The sequence below is a fragment of the Taurulus bubalis genome (assembly GCF_910589615.1).
Source record: "Taurulus bubalis genome assembly, chromosome: 6".
NCBI lineage: Eukaryota > Metazoa > Chordata > Actinopteri > Perciformes > Cottidae > Taurulus > Taurulus bubalis.
The window spans coordinates 1,358,363-1,372,529 of NC_136594.1; the positions used below are offsets into that span (position 1 = coordinate 1,358,363).

Genomic DNA, 14,167 nt, shown 5'->3' on the forward strand with positions numbered 1-14,167 from the left:
AGAAGTTCAGTTCAGTGTCTTGCGCAACAGGTAGCAGCGCTTGGCGCGGCGCCAGAGGAGCCGACGAGCTTCAGGTTACGACGCGCTCGCCTTGTCAACCGCTCAGGCGCCCGGCTGCAGAGTCCACCGACAGCCAGAACCCGGAGGCACGGAGGAGGAAGTGCAGCTCCACTCTGCCATCTGATGGACGGACCCAGAGGAGCTTTGCACAAAGAAAGAAATCAGATCAATGGGTTTAAACGTGTAAAAAGACGAGGCGCTCACGGGATGGAAATCAATGCAACCCCATTTTAAGAATTGTAGTCTTATGAACAGTGATAGAAAATTGGATTTCTTCAAGTATTGTACAGTTTTGAGGTACCTGGCAAATTCTTCTTTTGACTCAGATCTTGTACTTTTTTTAGCAACAGTAACCGGTTAGGATTAATATCAAGTTTTAACATACAAAACATGTGATTGATGAGGATCATATTAAGGAAAACTATGCAATGTAGACCAAAATTATTAAATCGTCATGAAAGCGCCATCGTACACCGTGAATAGCATCGCAGACCGGTCGTTAGCATCGCGCACCGAGGCTAGCACCGCGCACCGTGGTTAGCATTGCGCACTGGGGCTAGCATCGTGCACTGGGGCTAGCATCATGCACCATAGTTAGCATTGTGCACGTGGCTAGCATCGTGCACTAGGGCTAGCATCGTGCACCGTGGCTAGCATCACGCATGTGGTTAGCATCGTGCACGTGGTTAGCATCGTGCATGTGGTTAGCATTGTGCACTAGGGTTAGCATCGTGCACTAGGGTTACAGGGCTCTCAAGTTTTTAAGACAGGTAAGCGTGACATCTCTCTCTCTGGGAGGGGTGGGGGGGGCGAAGGCACTCCCGGGATTACATTTTACATTTCCCCCAGATACAACAGATGCGTTTTTCTGATTGGCTATTCGTGTCGCCCATCTCTTTTTATTGATTGGCAGGGGATTCGGGGGAGACTTGATTCCTCCATGGTGAGGGCATCGCGACCAGGTCATGTTTGTGCGCTGTGGCACATTAAATAGCCTAGAGTTTTTTTTCAGCGTGAGAAATACGATGTGTGGCGGGAGGGCGTGACTTAAGACCGAAATGCGTGACAGTCACGCTCAATGCGTGACACTTGAGAACCCTGGGGTTAGCATCGCGCACTGGGGTTAGCATCGTTTACTAGGGTTAGCATTGTGCACTAGGGTTAGCATCGCGCACTAGGGTTAACATCGTGCACTGGGGTTAGCATCGTTTACTAGGGTTAGCATCGTGCACTAGGGTTAGCATCGTGCACTAGGGTTAACATCGTGCACTAGGGTTAGCATCGTGCATGTGGTTAGCATCGTGCATGTGGTTAGCATCGTGCACTAGGGTTAGCATCGTTTACTAGGGTTAACACCGTGCACTAGGGTTAGCATCGCGCACTAGGGTTAACATCGTGCACTAGGGTTAACACCGTGCACTAGGGTTAGCATCGCGCACTAGGGTTAACATCGTGCACTAGGGTTAGCATCGTGCACCGTGGTTAGCATCGTGCACTAGGGTTAACATCGTGCACTAGGGTTAGCATCGTGCACCGTGGTTAGCATCGTGCACGTGGTTAGCAAGGCCCAAAATCCCCCCAAAACACACAGAGCAGCGAGACCCATGGCCTCCAACAGACTCCTGTTATAAACTGTATGAGCACGTCTGAGAACAGGACGGCCGAGACCACAGCACATCCTTCACCTTTCGACTTTTCATTTCCCTTCCTACAAGTTAATTAAAGACACTTTTCAAGAATCACCAGCTATCCCATAATGAGCCGATTGGAAACAGCTGTGTTACTGAAGCTACAACTGCTGCTATGGGAATTATATTTCTCCCATTCATTACTTTTTTGTGCGTTTCTAATCAGTTCCCTGATTGAGCCGATTAGGGTTGTGTAATGAATGAGTTTACCTCCAGCAGGACGGCCGTAGACATTTGCAAAGTCTAACTAAAAAAGTCTTTAAGAAGAGACACTACAGGTTATAAAGAGTAAACAATTTAACTAATTTATATCTCCATTACGACACGTATATGTTCTATTACAAGAATGTTAAATGTTCAAACATTTCCAGAAAATAAATCTGAACATTATGAATTCAGGTTGAATGTTGTTGATATATCAAAGTCAAAGGTTTTTACAGAAGGGATTCATGATCTTTATATCATATAAACAGAATCAACAGACAAAGAGAAAATCTGGTCTCACAAGTCTGAAATGTATGGAAGCTCGTTCATGGCCCTAAAAAATAAAAAGTAAAAAAGTCGAAATTATGATAAAAAAAAATAATAATAAAAAAATATTTGTTATCTCATAATTTCGACTTTATTATCTCACAATTATGACTTTTTATCTCATAATTTCTCCTATTGTTTTAGTGCGTCCATAGGAGTCGAGGTATACAAAGATAAAAAGACCAAAAGCGTGAACATGTTTTCCGTCTGCATCGCCTCAACTCAAAGGAGAGACGTCTCTCATGCTGAACCCCTTACTGCCCTTCGTCAGGGAGGAGGAACCTGAACACACCACAACATATTTAATGTGTTTTGGTTGCATGTGAAATGTTAAACAGGAAAGTCTCCTTCAGAAAAACTGTGTTTAAAAGCAAAGTCGAAAAATAGTGAATACACAAAAGAGTAACGGCTGCTTGGCTGTGATGGATGCCTCCTGAGACCTTTGAGTCTTTTAACTGGATTTTAATCTTTTCAATCCTTTAAAAGTGTAAACAAATAAAATGTACCGCAGGATCACTCCAGTATGGAAGCCCGTTTCCGCTACACACAAAAATAAGTCATAATTATGACTTAAAACATCATAATTATGAGATAGTAAAGTCATAATTTAGAGATAAAAAGTCTCCACTGGCAGCAACACATCCCCCCCTGCAGGTATAGGATGCACAGGTCATGAGACCTTCACTGACCTCCTGAACTCCGTAATTGCAACAGCCGATCTCATCTAGAACTTCTTCCTGTAAAGCTTCCTGCAGCGTACGTTTTCACCCTGTGGACCTGCAGACGGTTCAAGTCTGCCTTGAAGAGTCTGTTCTTTTATCTCATTTCGACTTTATTATCTCATCATTATGACTTTAAGGACTTTTTTGTGTGGAGGAAACGGGCTTCCATACCTTCGTCTTCACGCTTGAGTCCCTAAAGAAAGTAAACATGAGTTTATGTCTCAATCTCTAGTTTCAAGTCTTCTTCAATACAGCATGATGTTCATTTAGTAAGTTATGGTCATTTAGAGTCAAACAGACCATAAAGCAGGGGACGCTTTAGGGGCGGGGCTACAAGGTGATTGACAGGTAGAGACGTATACAGCGTCTCTACGTCACTCCTCCGTCCTTATATGGTCACTTCCTGTTCTCTGGTTGAGAATAAAAACAAGATGGTGACGGCCGTCATCACTGAACTCGAGGCTTCAGAACATCAGTCCACAACCGATGGGTGACGTTGCCATGACTACGACACTTCTGACAAACTGTTGCGTAATATTGTTTCAAGGACTTTTAGATTTCATCTATTTTCTTCCCTTTCCTTAAATATAAAACACCATATTTGATAGGGGTGGCAATCACCAGAGGTCCCACGATACGATATATTGAGTATTGCGATATATTGCGATTTATTACCTTTACATATATATATATATATATTTATATATATATATATTTTTATATATATATATATATATATATATATATATATATATATATATATATAAGCATACTATATACTTTCCAACGATAGGAAGCTGCTCCTTCATGCAGACGACTTTGTGCACAAGCTGCTGAACTACATCTTCATGAAGGAGAAAAGCTCATTTTCCTTCCCGAGAAAAGCGTTTGTGAAGGTCTTCTTCTCCTGTATATAAATATATAAATGCATATATTAAAAAACACCTCTCATGGCGAGCACAGGTGACGTCGTACCTGCCGGCTGAGAGCCTCCAAGCTCCTGCGAGAGACGGTGACACATGACGAGAAGCCCAGAGAGACTTTTGCAGAAACGCTTTCATTACAAATCAAAAACACGTCTTTTAAATCCATTTGACAGCCGTACAGGATGTGATCATCATATCACGTTTAAAATCCATAACCGAAGCACAGACACACGTCATGGGTTCTAAATAAAACACAGCATGTGAGTGACTGAGAGAGAGATGCATTGGATTAAATACAAGATGTCACATTATTAACTTTGGTCTTTGTTGTTATTTGATAACTGCTAATAAATATAAAAAGAAAACAGTTACAGATTTCTGAGAAGGAGCGTTTTAAAATAACGAAGTGTTTGTTAAAGAGTCCTCCTCCATGCGCCCCCATGCCCTCAGGTCACTTCTTTTTTATCATTATGACGATGACACACTAAAAGCATTTCATCGCTCCGTCATAAAAACCCAGCGTCCTCTTCCTCCTCCTCGTCCTCCTCACTGCGGCCCCAGTCCGGACTGGGCGCTCTGGCCGTCGCTGTGGTCGCCGCCCCACAGCCGGTAGAACTGGCTGAAGTCCACGTAGGGCGGGACGCGCCCCGTCTCGTCCGGCTGCGCCGCCTGGCTGCCTCTCTGCCGGAACAGGCTGCCGTCGCCCGAGCTGGAGCTGGAGCTCTGCGTCTGGGTGTTGGTGGACTGGAGGGTGGCTGTGGGGCTCTGGCTGCTGGGGGGAGAGAGAGTTCAGTTGTGGGCTGCAGGAGGCCTGGCAGGCAGCGGAGAGGCTTGAGCTACCATGAGGACGAGGACCTAGGAATGTAGAACAGAGGATGTAGGCGGAGGAAGCAGAGGAATGGAGGACAGGAATGGAGGACAGAGGAATGAGGGACAGAGGAATGGAGGACAGGAATGGAGGACAGAGGAATGAGGGACAGAGGAATGGAGGACAGAGGAATGAGGGACAGAGGAATGGAGGACAGAGGAATGAGGGACAGAGGAATGGAGGACAGAGGAATGAGGGACAGAGGAATGGAGGACAGAGGAATGGAGGACAGGAATGGAGGACAGAGGAATGGAGGACAGGAATGGAGGACAGAGGAATGAGGGACAGAGGAATGGAGGACAGGAATGGAGGACAGAGGAATGAGGGACAGAGGAATGGAGGACAGAGGAATGAGGGACAGAGGAATGGAGGACAGAGGAATGGAGGACAGGAATGGAGGACAGAGGAATGGAGGACAGGAATGGAGGACAGAGGAATGAGGGACAGAGGAATGGAGGACAGGAATGGAGGACAGAGGAATGAGGGACAGAGGAATGGAGGACAGAGGAATGGAGGACAGGAATGGAGGACAGAGGAATGAGGGACAGAGGAATGGAGGACAGGAATGGAGGACAGAGGAATGAGGGACAGAGGAATGAGGGACAGAGGAATGGAGGACAGAGGAATGAGGGACAGAGGAATGGAGGACAGAGGAATGGAGGACAGAGGAATGAGGGACAGAGGAATGAGGGACAGAGGAATGAGGGACAGAGGAATGGAGGACAGAGGAATGGAGGACAGGAATGGAGGACAGGAATGGAGGACAGGAATGGAGGACAGAGGATGTAGGCGGAGGAAGCAGAGGAATGGAGGACAGAGGAATGGAGGACAGGAATGGAGGACAGAGGAATGGAGGACAGGAATGGAGGACAGAGGATGTAGGCGGAGGAAGCAGAGGAATGGAGGACAGAGGAATGAGGGACAGAGGAATGGAGGACAGAGGAATGGAGGACAGGAATGGAGGACAGGAATGGAGGACAGAGGAATGGAGGACAGGAATGGAGGACAGGAATGGAGGACAGGAATGGAGGACAGAGGAATGGAGGACAGGAATGGAGGACAGGAATGGAGGACAGAGGAATGGAGGACAGGAATGGAGGACAGGAATGGAGGACAGAGGAATGGAGGACAGGAATGGAGGACAGGAATGGAGGACAGGAATGGAGGACAGAGGAATGGAGGACAGGAATGGAGGACAGAGGAATGGAGGACAGAGGAATGGAGGACAGGAATGGAGGACAGAGGAATGGAGGACAGGAATGGAGGACAGAGGAATGGAGGACAGAGGAATGGAGGACAGGAATGGAGGACAGGAATGGAGGACAGAGGAATGAGGGACAGAGGAATGGAGGACAGAGGAATGGAGGACAGGAATGGAGGACAGAGGAATGAGGGACAGAGGAATGGAGGACAGAGGAATGAGGGACAGAGGAATGGAGGACAGAGGAATGAGGGACAGAGGAATGGAGGACAGAGGAATGAGGGACAGAGGAATGGAGGACAGAGGAATGGAGGACAGAGGAATGAGGGACGGAGGAATGGAGGACAGAGGAATGGAGGACAGAGGAATGGAGGACAGAGGAATGGAGGACGGAGGATGAACCATGAGACAGAACCAGAAGCTCCGATAGGAAGAAACTTCTCTGAAGCCTGAAGAGAAGATGACGTGTTCAGTGTGACTCACTTCACTGTGTTGGTTCTATTTGTTGGTTCTATTTGTTGGTTCTACTCGTTGGTTCTGCTCGTTGGTTCTATTTGTTGGTTCTATTTGTTGGTTCTGCTTGTTGGTTCTACTTGTTGGTTCTACTTGTTGGTTCTATTTGTTGGTTCTGCTCGTTGGTTCTACTCGTTGGTTCTATGTGTTGGTTCTACTTGTTGGTTTTACTTGTTGGTTCTATTTGTTGGTTCTACTCGTTGGTTCTATGTGTTGGTTCTATTTGTTGGTTCTACTCGTTGGTTCTATGTGTTGGTTCTACTTGTTGGTTTTACTTGTTGGTTCTATGTGTTGGTTTTACTTGTTGGTTCTATTTGTTGGTTCTACTCGTTGGTTCTATGTGTTGGTTCTACTTGTTGGTTTTACTTGTTGGTTCTATGTGTTGGTTCTACTTGTTGGTTTTACTTGTTGGTTCTATGTGTTGGTTCTACTTGTTGGTTTTACTTGTTGGTTCTATTTGTTGGTTCTACTTGTTGGTTTTACTCGTTGGTTCTATGTGTTGGTTCTACTTGTTGGTTTTACTTGTTGGTTCTATGTGTTGGTTTTACTTGTTGGTTCTATTTGTTGGTTCTACTCGTTGGTTCTACTCGTTGGTTCTATGTGTTGCTTCTACTTGTTGGTTTTACTCGTTGGTTCTACTTGTTGGTTCTATTTGTTGGTTCTACTCGTTGGTCCTACTTGTTGGTTCTATTTGTTGGTTCTGCTCGTTGGTTCTACTTGTTGGTTCTATTTGTTGGTTCTACTCGTTGGTTCTACTTGTTGGTTTTACTTGTTGGTTCTATTTGTTGGTTCTACTCGTTGGTTTTACTTGTTGGTTCTGCTCGTTGGTTCTATTTGTTGGTTCTATTTGTTGGTTCTGCTTGTTGGTTCTACTTGTTGGTTCTACTTGTTGGTTCTATTTGTTGGTTCTGCTCGTTGGTTCTACTTGTTGGTTCTATTTGTTGGTTCTACTCGTTGGTTTTACTTGTTGGTTTTACTTGTTGGTTCTATTTGTTGGTTCTACTCGTTGGTTTTACTTGTTGGTTCTGCTCGTTGGTTCTATTTGTTGGTTCTATTTGTTGGTTCTGCTTGTTGGTTCTACTTGTTGGTTCTACTTGTTGGTTCTATTTGTTGGTTCTGCTCGTTGGTTCTACTCGTTGGTTCTATGTGTTGGTTCTACTTGTTGGTTTTACTTGTTGGTTCTATTTGTTGGTTCTACTCGTTGGTTCTATGTGTTGGTTCTATTTGTTGGTTCTACTCGTTGGTTCTATGTGTTGGTTCTACTTGTTGGTTTTACTTGTTGGTTCTATGTGTTGGTTCTACTTGTTGGTTTTACTTGTTGGTTCTATTTGTTGGTTCTACTTGTTGGTTTTACTCGTTGGTTCTATGTGTTGGTTCTACTTGTTGGTTTTACTTGTTGGTTCTATGTGTTGGTTTTACTTGTTGGTTCTATTTGTTGGTTCTACTCGTTGGTTCTACTCGTTGGTTCTATGTGTTGCTTCTACTTGTTGGTTTTACTCGTTGGTTCTACTTGTTGGTTCTATTTGTTGGTTCTACTCGTTGGTCCTACTTGTTGGTTCTATTTGTTGGTTCTGCTCGTTGGTTCTACTTGTTGGTTCTATTTGTTGGTTCTACTCGTTGGTTCTACTTGTTGGTTTTACTTGTTGGTTCTATTTGTTGGTTCTACTCGTTGGTTTTACTTGTTGGTTCTGCTCGTTGGTTCTATTTGTTGGTTCTATTTGTTGGTTCTGCTTGTTGGTTCTACTTGTTGGTTCTACTTGTTGGTTCTATTTGTTGGTTCTGCTCGTTGGTTCTACTTGTTGGTTCTATTTGTTGGTTCTACTCGTTGGTTTTACTTGTTGGTTTTACTTGTTGGTTTTACTTGTTGGTTCTATTTGTTGGTTCTACTCGTTGGTTTTACTTGTTGGTTCTGCTCGTTGGTTCTATTTGTTGGTTCTATTTGTTGGTTCTGCTTGTTGGTTCTACTTGTTGGTTCTACTTGTTGGTTCTATTTGTTGGTTCTGCTCGTTGGTTCTACTCGTTGGTTCTATGTGTTGGTTCTACTTGTTGGTTTTACTTGTTGGTTCTATTTGTTGGTTCTACTCGTTGGTTCTATGTGTTGGTTCTATTTGTTGGTTCTACTCGTTGGTTCTATGTGTTGGTTCTACTTGTTGGTTTTACTTGTTGGTTCTATGTGTTGGTTCTACTTGTTGGTTTTACTTGTTGGTTCTATTTGTTGGTTCTACTCGTTGGTCCTACTTGTTGGTTCTATTTGTTGGTTCTGCTCGTTGGTTCTACTTGTTGGTTCTATTTGTTGGTTCTACTCGTTGGTTCTACTTGTTGGTTTTACTTGTTGGTTCTATTTGTTGGTTCTACTCGTTGGTTTTACTTGTTGGTTCTGCTCGTTGGTTCTATTTGTTGGTTCTATTTGTTGGTTCTGCTTGTTGGTTCTACTTGTTGGTTCTACTTGTTGGTTCTATTTGTTGGTTCTGCTCGTTGGTTCTACTTGTTGGTTCTATTTGTTGGTTCTACTCGTTGGTTTTACTTGTTGGTTTTACTTGTTGGTTTTACTTGTTGGTTCTATTTGTTGGTTCTACTCGTTGGTTTTACTTGTTGGTTCTGCTCGTTGGTTCTATTTGTTGGTTCTATTTGTTGGTTCTGCTTGTTGGTTCTACTTGTTGGTTCTACTTGTTGGTTCTATTTGTTGGTTCTGCTCGTTGGTTCTACTCGTTGGTTCTATGTGTTGGTTCTACTTGTTGGTTTTACTTGTTGGTTCTATTTGTTGGTTCTACTCGTTGGTTCTATGTGTTGGTTCTATTTGTTGGTTCTACTCGTTGGTTCTATGTGTTGGTTCTACTTGTTGGTTTTACTTGTTGGTTCTATGTGTTGGTTCTACTTGTTGGTTTTACTTGTTGGTTCTATTTGTTGGTTCTACTTGTTGGTTTTACTCGTTGGTTCTATGTGTTGGTTCTACTTGTTGGTTTTACTTGTTGGTTCTATGTGTTGGTTTTACTTGTTGGTTCTATTTGTTGGTTCTACTCGTTGGTTCTACTCGTTGGTTCTATGTGTTGCTTCTACTTGTTGGTTTTACTCGTTGGTTCTACTTGTTGGTTCTATTTGTTGGTTCTACTCGTTGGTCCTACTTGTTGGTTCTATTTGTTGGTTCTGCTCGTTGGTTCTACTTGTTGGTTCTATTTGTTGGTTCTACTCGTTGGTTCTACTTGTTGGTTTTACTTGTTGGTTCTATTTGTTGGTTCTACTCGTTGGTTTTACTTGTTGGTTCTGCTCGTTGGTTCTATTTGTTGGTTCTATTTGTTGGTTCTGCTTGTTGGTTCTACTTGTTGGTTCTACTTGTTGGTTCTATTTGTTGGTTCTGCTCGTTGGTTCTACTTGTTGGTTCTATTTGTTGGTTCTACTCGTTGGTTTTACTTGTTGGTTTTACTTGTTGGTTTTACTTGTTGGTTCTATTTGTTGGTTCTACTCGTTGGTTTTACTTGTTGGTTCTGCTCGTTGGTTCTATTTGTTGGTTCTATTTGTTGGTTCTGCTTGTTGGTTCTACTTGTTGGTTCTACTTGTTGGTTCTATTTGTTGGTTCTGCTCGTTGGTTCTACTCGTTGGTTCTATGTGTTGGTTCTACTTGTTGGTTTTACTTGTTGGTTCTATTTGTTGGTTCTACTCGTTGGTTCTATGTGTTGGTTCTATTTGTTGGTTCTACTCGTTGGTTCTATGTGTTGGTTCTACTTGTTGGTTTTACTTGTTGGTTCTATGTGTTGGTTCTACTTGTTGGTTTTACTTGTTGGTTCTATTTGTTGGTTCTACTTGTTGGTTTTACTCGTTGGTTCTATGTGTTGGTTCTACTTGTTGGTTTTACTTGTTGGTTCTATGTGTTGGTTTTACTTGTTGGTTCTATTTGTTGGTTCTACTCGTTGGTTCTACTCGTTGGTTCTATGTGTTGCTTCTACTTGTTGGTTTTACTCGTTGGTTCTACTTGTTGGTTCTATTTGTTGGTTCTACTCGTTGGTCCTACTTGTTGGTTCTATTTGTTGGTTCTGCTCGTTGGTTCTACTTGTTGGTTCTATTTGTTGGTTCTACTCGTTGGTTCTACTTGTTGGTTTTACTTGTTGGTTCTATTTGTTGGTTCTACTCGTTGGTTTTACTTGTTGGTTTTACTTGTTGGTTCTACTTGTTGGTTCTACTTGTTGGTTCTACTCGTTGGTTCTACTCGTTGGTTCTATGTGTTATTGAGGAACATCTGAGATGTCAAAGTTTCCATGTTTGCTTTTTATTTTAAGAGGAGGATGGAAACGGACCTCCTGTGTAAAAGCTACTTTAATTGTATCTGCATGCTAATGCTAATGCTAGCGTTACAGTACATGAGCCTCCGTGAAGGAGACCAATGGGGAAGTGAAACCATGCCGACACACAAATAAGCACAGCAGTGGAGGGACGCGGGGGCGTGAATATCAAGCTCACCTCAAAATAAATATAGCCGAAGGGCGGGAAGAGGGAGTTACCTAAATAAAGCCAAAATAACCGTAGCAGACGAGGGAGGAATGAAGCTCAGCAGCAGGGAGTGAGACGGAGGAAGCTCACGCAGAGCATCACGCAAATATGCAAAAGAGTGAAAAACAAGCGTACCCAGACTCAACATGGGAGTAGGAGGGAACCAGGAGTGAAAAACAAGCATACCCAGACTAAACATAGGAGTAGGAGTGAAAAACAAGCGTACCCAGACTAAACATGGGAGTAGGAGTGAAAAACAAGCATACCCAGACTAAACATGGGAGTAAGAGTGAAAAACAAGCGTACCCAGACTAAACATGGGAGTAGGAGGGAACCAGGAGTGAAAAACAAGCGTACCCAGACTCAACATGGGAGTAGGAGGGAACCAGGAGTGAAAAACAAGCGTACCCAGACTCAACATGGGAGTAGGAGGGGAACCAGGAGTGAAAAACAAGCATACCCAGACTAAACATAGGAGTAGGAGTGAAAAACAAGCGTACCCAGACTCAACATGGGAGTAGGAGTGAAAAACAAGCGTACCCAGACTCAACATGGGAGTAGGAGGGAATCAGGAGTGAAAAACAAGTGTACCCAGACTAAACATGGGAGTAGGAGTGAAAAACAAGCATACCTAGACTAAACATGGGAGTAAGAGTGAAAAACAAGCATACCCAGACTAAACATGGGAGTAGGAGGGAACCAGGAGTGAAAAACAAGCGTACCCAGACTCAACATGGGAGTAGGAGGGAACCAGGAGTGAAAAACAAGCGTACCCAGACTCAACATGGGAGTAGGAGGGGAACCAGGAGTGAAAAACAAACATACCCAGACTAAACATAGGAGTAGGAGTGAAAAACAAGCGTACCCAGACTCAACATGGGAGTAGGAGTGAAAAACAAGCGTACCCAGACTCAACATGGGAGTAGGAGGGAACCAGGAGTGAAAAACAAGTGTACCCAGACTAAACATGGGAGTAAGAGTGAAAAACAAGCGTACCCAGACTAAACATGGGAGTAGGAGGGAGCCAGGAGTGAAAAACAAGCGTACCCAGACTAAACATAGGAGTGAAAAACAAGCGTACCCAGACTAAACATGGGAGTAGGAGGGAACCAGGAGTGAAAAACAAGCGTACCCAGACTAAACATAGGAATAGGAGGGGAACCAGGAGTGAAAAACAAGCATACCCAGACTAAACATAGGAGTAGGGGGGAACCAGGAGTGAAAAACAAGCGTACCCAGACTAAACATAGGAGTAGGAGTAGGAGGGGAACCAGGAGTGAAAAACAAGCGTACCCAGGTGTGGGGGTCCCTTCCTCCAGGGTGGAGGCGGTGCTGGTTCCGTTGGTGAGAGTATTCTGGGAGGGCATGACCAGTGAGAGGGTCACACTGGTTTTACTGGTGCTCTGGCTGTTGGAGTACGGCACTGACACCGGGTAGATCCGCCCGCCTGCACGGCAACGGGTGAAGGTCACATGACACCGAGAAAGTTAAAACACAGACTTTAGTTTAACACCTTCATCTTCCCAGAATGCCCCTCTGCTCACCCTGCGTGGGCACCGCCCCGCCCTCGGCCAGCGGGTAGTTGAGCGTGCGGATGAGCAGCGTCATGTCCTCGTGCCGCGAGCAGCAGCTGGCCCGCTGCCGGCCGGACGCGTAGACGTCGCGGTGCAGCCGCTTCACGCGCTCCACCACCGACTGGGCCGCCGCCTCCAGGCCGGGCTGCAGCGCCAGCTCCGCCGCCACCATGGCCACGATCTCCTGCGGGGCGGGCGGGGTTAAAGGTCGAGGAAAAGAAGAAGGCGATGAGGAAAAAACACGGAGGGCAGATACATTTTAAGAATAGAAAACGGTGAGAAAGTTGGTTGCGGTTGAGAGGGGACTAAACATAGACGGTAGGAGGGGAACCAGGAGTGAAAAACAAGCGTACCCAGACCAAACATAGGGTTATGAGGGGAACCAGGAGTGAAAAACAAGCGTACTCAGACTAAACATAGGAGTAGGAGTGAAAAACAAGCGTACCCAGACTAAACATAGGAGTAGGAGGGGAACCAGGAGTGAAAAACAAGCGTACCCAGACTAAACATAGGAGTGAAAAACAAGCGTACCCAAACCAAACATAGGGTTAGGAGGGGAACCAGGAGTGAAAAACAAGCGTACCCAGGGCGTTAAGGGTTGAGGAACTGAAAAGGTTGGGAGGGAACTAACCGGTTGGAGGGAGCTAACCGGTTGGAGGGAGCTAACCGGTTGCGTGCGCTCACCTGATTGGCCTGCTCGGGCCCGTGGGCGGACTCCAGCGCGTTGATGAGTCCGTCTGACAGCAGCAGCAGGAAGCCCGTCACGCCGTCCAGAGACTGGCTGCCGTGGATCTCCGGCTCGGCGATGACCGGCTTCGACTTGGCCGCGCTGAGGACGAGAGAAGTAGAAGAAGAATTTAATATCAAGAGGAGGGAGAGAAAGGTGGGCGGAGAGAGGGAGAAAAGAAAAAGAGGGAGCGAAGCTGAAAAGAGAGACGTAAGTGTAACACAATGAAGCTGACTAATCTCTCAGTCTCTGAAGAAGCGCTTGTTTTGCCCACATCAGAAGCGCCAAGGACGGGAATCCTACACAAAGATTCTATTGAAGCGTTTCTTTTTATTTATTGAGGATTATAATTGGATTGACTCATAGATATCCTGACTGCAGACAGGAACAGGAAGAGAGAGGCGAGAGAGATGTAAAGAACGAGCTCATCAGATGGAGGCAGCAGCTCCTCTGAGAGCTTGTTTTTGTGAATGGAGGCTGGAGTTTGGAGAGAGGACAGAAAGGCCGTCTGACAGGAAGAGAGAGGTGAAGATATTCTAAATGAAGCGTTTAGTTAAAGTGACATCGACTCTTCCAGGAGTCTAAACCTCACTACTGTCCCTTTAAGAGGCGTCAGCCTCCACAGTTCCTCTTCACGCATAGTTCTTAAAAAATATATAAAAACACTTTCACTGGTTGGAGGGAACTAACTGGATGGAGTCTCTCTCTCTCTCTCTCTCTCTCTCTCTCTCTCTCTCTCTCTCTCTCTCTTTCTCTCTCTCTCTCTCTCCCAGCAGTGAAGAAGAGTGTGATGAAGACGAGTGCTCTTCTTCACCTAAGCAGGTCGATCTCGTTGTAGTTGAACTTGACCCGGTAGTCTCCGAGCCTCCTGGTGC

General features: G+C 45.0%; 1 protein-coding gene across 1 annotated transcript in view; it reads right to left on the reverse strand.

The window, feature by feature from the left end:
• Positions 1 to 4,039: 4,039 nt before the first annotated feature.
• tab1 (TGF-beta activated kinase 1/MAP3K7 binding protein 1) overlaps positions 4,040 to 14,167 on the reverse strand; it is a gene marked incomplete at its 5' end in the record, with an annotated part of 11,969 nt that continues 1,841 nt past the window's right edge. The window contains 5 exons of the mRNA XM_079219878.1: positions 4,040 to 4,699; positions 12,285 to 12,438; positions 12,536 to 12,749; positions 13,250 to 13,394; positions 14,107 to 14,160. Of these exons, the coding sequence (XP_079076004.1) occupies positions 4,474 to 4,699; positions 12,285 to 12,438; positions 12,536 to 12,749; positions 13,250 to 13,394; positions 14,107 to 14,160 (793 nt within the window). The 3' untranslated portion in view covers positions 4,040 to 4,473. The remainder of the gene's footprint in view (positions 4,700 to 12,284; positions 12,439 to 12,535; positions 12,750 to 13,249; positions 13,395 to 14,106; positions 14,161 to 14,167) is intronic.